We start from the raw sequence: 4,690 nt of genomic DNA, 5'->3' as shown, positions 1-4,690 counted from the left end.
CAGGGCTGATTCCTGTTTCTGGACGATGTCTGAGCCAGTCCAGGGTGGCCTGTGGCTTGGCACAATGCAGGCTGTCAGTTGGCCCACAGCAAGGAATGCATTTCACATGCCCTTGCCGTGGTCCAACTGATGACCTGCGTCACATCAGGCCTCAGACTGCCTTGGACTGGGGCCGATGTTGTCTGAAAACAGGAATTAGCCTTGTGAGCAGACGAGCGTTGGACTGAGCTGAATTCCTGGTGTGGAAAAGGTCAGGGTGACACTTAAAAATCAGAGCATACACAATCAAGAAGAAGGAGAGTGGGTTTTTATACCTCACTTTTCACTGCCCAAAGGAGTCTAAAAGAGGCTCACAATTGCCTTGCCTTTCTTTTCTGCAGAACAGGAATCCTGTGAGGTAGGTGGAGCTGAGAAAGCTCTGACAGAACTGCTTTGTGAGAACAGTTCTAATAGGTCTCTGACAAGCCCAAGGTCACCCAGTTGGCTGCATATAGAGGAGCGGGGAACTGAACCTGGCTCTCCAGTTTAGAGGCTGCTGCTCTTAAACTGCTAGCTCTGGATCCCACTACACCAGCATCCCCCAATCTTTTGGGGCCTGTAAGCACCCTTGGAAATCTGCCACAGGGTGGCAGAGCCAGCCACAAAATGGCTGCAGCGGCAACCACAACATTTAAAAGAGAGAGATTATTTTATCAGTGACATTTCAAGCAGAACCTCTGTTGAATCGGATGCCTTTTGCGTTGGCAGAGTCTAAATATGCAGCAAAGCTGAGCATCCACCGCTTAAGAACAAAATAGATTGATTGAAGAAAAGATCATACTTGATAGGAAAGAGAAGAGAGAGAAGCCTGTCTCTCTATGCTAGCTGGGTGAGAGAAAAAGACTAAGGGCCATTCCGCACAAAGGGCAATGTGGCTAAATCTGAGCGCTATTGAAAAGCGCTGCAGGCAAAAGCGGCAGATTGCGGTAACGCACACAGCCGTTTCTAGTGAGAAAAGGCTCTCCCACTAGCGCTGTTCTCGTAACGCACAAGTTTCCGGTCTCGCCGAAATCGCAATAGGGGATGCAATATTTTTCTACGCTTCCTCCCGCCCCTTAACAGCCAATTAACTGTTGTGTTCGTGTTTCCCTTTAAGAACTCTTTTTTTAAAAAACGAAAACACCCGTAGCAATGCACATTCGTTCCTTCAATGTATCAGAAAGACCTTTTCCGCAGGCGTAGGAGCTGGCGCTTCATCGTTTACAGGCTCCTCAAGTTAAAAAAAAATCCCCCCCCCCCATGGGCGAGATTTGTGGCTGAAATTATGGGCAGTGTCAAACAAGGGGCTGTATTGTGCTTGGGAACTTTAAAGACACTTGCAGTAGGGAGCTTTGTTTAACTTTTAATCACTTTTGTGGAGGAACTTTAGCCGGAGAAGCCTCTGAGAAGTCTCGCTCGTTTGTTGCTTTCCACGTCTAATTAAAAAAAATGGCGATCGCTTAGCCGGAAGTTTGGCGAACAGAGTGGGGGAGGGACTTCCTTTCTACCTCTACATTGAGAACGCACATGTCTTTAGCTGGTTTGTTGCAGCTTGTAGCGGTTTTCTCAGGGGGAATCCACTTTTCTGGATTTCCTAAAAAGCGCTACAACGAAGCGCTTTTTGCGGGAGTGTTGCAGATTGGGTGCGACATCATGCGGAACCTTGAATTAGTAGCGTTTACCAAAGGTAAGACTTTTGCTCCATTAAAGTCGTGCGGAATGGCCCTAACTGTTCTCAGAAGAAACAGATAACGCCTCATTAAGTCAATCAGAAACAAGAAGGGAACAATTTGGAATAGAGGGGGGCTCCTAACCTCACTAGGCAAGCTAGCTGCCCCCTTTACTGCCCCTTCAGGATTTTCCAGTCATCTTTCTGTATTCAGGCACAGCAGATCTTGTGTATGCCAACATTTTAAACGCCTTTTCACAGGATGTCCTGCTGGATAAAGGCCCCATCTGGTTCTGCCCACTTCCCCAAAACACTTGCTGGATGCCAGTAAAGGTGTCAGGAGACCATGGTACCCACAAGTACTATCCTGAGGACCCCTGGATTACCTGTTACTCTGGAGTATTGGGTTTCTGTATGCTTGGGTAGCTCTGGGCTTGTGCTTCATTAGAACACAATGTTTTTGTGATTTAAATGGCCTCTGTTCCCCTGAGATGGCTTTTAGTCCCAGCAGGGGCAGAGAAGATGGGAGCAGCTGATAGGATTCTGGAAACTTGTCCCCATAAAACTGATTACATGAATCTGTCTTATGCTGAGTCATCCCATAGGCCTGAGTCAGATCCTTGAAGGTCGGTACTGTCTAGTAGTGTCTCCCTGGAATCTTGGGTAGAGTTCGTTCCCAAGATCTGATCTGTCTAAATGGAGATTGAGTCTGGGACCTTCTACAGGTGAAGGAGATGTTCTGCCATGATGCTCTAGAGCCTCTTCCCCTGTCATTAACGGAGTTCTCTGTTTCAGGACAACATGAAGTTAATATGGGGCCCTGCATCTTCCCTTTTATTTTTGGGGGCAAGACCTATTCCTCATGCACAACAACTGGAGCCTCAACTGGGAAGCTCTGGTGCTCTCTCAGCAGCAACTACGACATGGATCCCAAATGGACATACTGCGATGCCTCAGGTAAAAAGAAATAAGCTGAACAAAGTAAGGGAAAGCTTAGTGCAGGGGAGGCAAAATTGTGGCTCTCCAGATGTTCATGGTCTCCAGTGACCATCAGCCCCTGCAAATGTGGTGCTGGCAGGGGTTCATGGTAATTGTAGTCTATGGACATCTGAAGAGCCACAATCTCGCCATTCCTGTCTTAGTGGCTCTCTAATGAATTGGGATGATCAACTATGTTATGGTACTGGAATAGTTTACTTGCATACTGATTTTATACAGGTACAGGAACATACCCATGTTCCACTGGGTCAGTGATTGTCAAACTTTTTTGGGGGGAGCAGCACATGACCCATAGAGGAAAAGGTGATAGAAGATCCAGAAGATTTGTCATTCTTTAAGCGGCAGAGATATAACTTGGCAGACAGAAGGATTGCTTTGTTAACCACAGGTACTTCTAGAGTAAATAGCGGCCGCGATTGAGCGTGGCCGCCGTTGATGCGGCAGGGGCGCCCGGGAGCGGCGTGGACCCACCTGCGTCAGCGGGCCGTGCCGCGCTGCGGCGCGCTGGGGAAGGGCAGGGCTGCCGGCCTTAAGAGGCCGCGAGGAGGCGGCCCGCCCTCTTTCCCCTCGGACCTTGCGCCTGGACAGCTTGATGTTCAGGCGTGCCACGTGAGTAGGGCTGGGCAGGCGGACGGAGCTTCGGGTGCTCGTCTGCCCCCTTTTTCAGCTTGCTGAAGGGGGGATTGGCTGGGCCTTTGGGCAGGGACGCTGGGTCTTTGGGCAGCGGTGGTCCCAGAGGGGAGTCTTCCCGACCCGCCCGTGGGGCTCCAGGGGGGAGTTCCCCGGAAGGGGTGTGCCCCACGGGTGGCAGCCCGTCGTGATCTTGCGGCAGGGTGACCGGCGGGGCGGGGGCCTCCTGCTCTTCTTGGTCCGTTTCCAGCGGGGGTGCCCGGCGTCAGCTAGCGGCGGGCCAGGGACACTTACAGGTCTCCGTCCCCCTTGCGTCATCCCAGCTGGCTCCTCGGGTGGGACACAGAGGGGTCCAGCAGATCCTCCGGGCGTCCCTCAGGGGCTCGTCTGGGGGCGGAGTGGGCAGCATCTGACGGAGGCGGCACCGCTCCAGTCACCGTGGGGCGTGGCGCGACCCATCATCCCGTTCGACATCATCCAGCCTTGCCCACTTGCGCCGGTCTTTGAATTACCGGGTGGGGTTTGCCGAGGCCAAGGCCCTGTATGGGAACAGGCGGACCCGCCGCCGCAGCCCAGTCCGGACTGACGCATCCCTCTCCGGCAGCCTGCTGGGAAGTGCCGATTCTCAGGCGCCTTCACCAAGGGCGGGGCCCGGTGGCAAACGGCGGCGGACAATGCAGTGGAGGGCCCACAAGCGGAGGCGTACGTCGTGGCATAGCCCGCATTCGGGTGAGTCCTCCTCGTGGGAGGAAGGCCATAGCACCATCCATGATGGATGGTATTGGATAGAAGGGGCCTACGTCACGGGGATCCTGCCCTGGATGAAGAACAGGCGGCGGGACATGGTCCGTAGGTCGGGAGCCCCCGGGCCGGTTCAGGGACGGCGAGGCGCCGCGGGGGCCCATCTTCCTGTAAAAGTCGGGAGCGAACCCTCGATGGTTATTTCGCTGATTTCTTCAAGTTGGTCACCGGCAAGAAGGGGGACAAGGACAAGGCGCGGTCCCAGCCATGTGAGCGGACCATGCTTAACTGGCTCAAGGGGTTTGCCGAGTTTCAGGCCCTGATTTGCGGGGCTTATCCGGAAAGGGGGTGGCACCTCGCCCGATATCTTTATACCGTTTTGGAGGCCTGGGAGGTGGGCGGTGAGGAGGCCGCCATGGATTACGACAGGGAGTTCAGGGAACTTGCCTCCCACAACGCTCCCATGCGCTGGGATCTCCGGCTGCATGACGCCTGGTTCATGCTTAACCCACTGACTGCAATGGACTTAAATATAAAAAGAAATTAATCTATGTACTGAATCATATGCACAGATATGCACCCTGCGAAACAGAGTGATTGATTTTTGCTTCAAAGCATTGATTTTTAAATTAC

The 4,690-nt window shown here is 52.8% G+C and overlaps 1 protein-coding gene across 4 annotated transcripts in view; it reads left to right on the top strand.

The window, feature by feature from the left end:
- Positions 1-4,690, top strand: part of LOC143826690 (uncharacterized) — a 38,625-nt gene that overhangs the window by 11,224 nt on the left and 22,711 nt on the right. For all 4 annotated transcript variants that reach the window (XM_077315585.1, XM_077315586.1, XM_077315583.1 and 1 more), the window contains exon 6: positions 2,483-2,644. In XM_077315585.1, coding sequence (XP_077171700.1) covers positions 2,483-2,644 — 162 coding nt within the window. The remainder of the gene's footprint in view (positions 1-2,482; positions 2,645-4,690) is intronic.

This window comes from Paroedura picta, chromosome 16, assembly GCF_049243985.1.
Source record: "Paroedura picta isolate Pp20150507F chromosome 16, Ppicta_v3.0, whole genome shotgun sequence".
NCBI classification, from domain to species: domain Eukaryota; kingdom Metazoa; phylum Chordata; class Lepidosauria; order Squamata; family Gekkonidae; genus Paroedura; species Paroedura picta.
The sequence above is the reverse complement of the archived record's forward strand: the minus strand, read 5'-3'. Positions and strand labels throughout refer to the sequence as shown.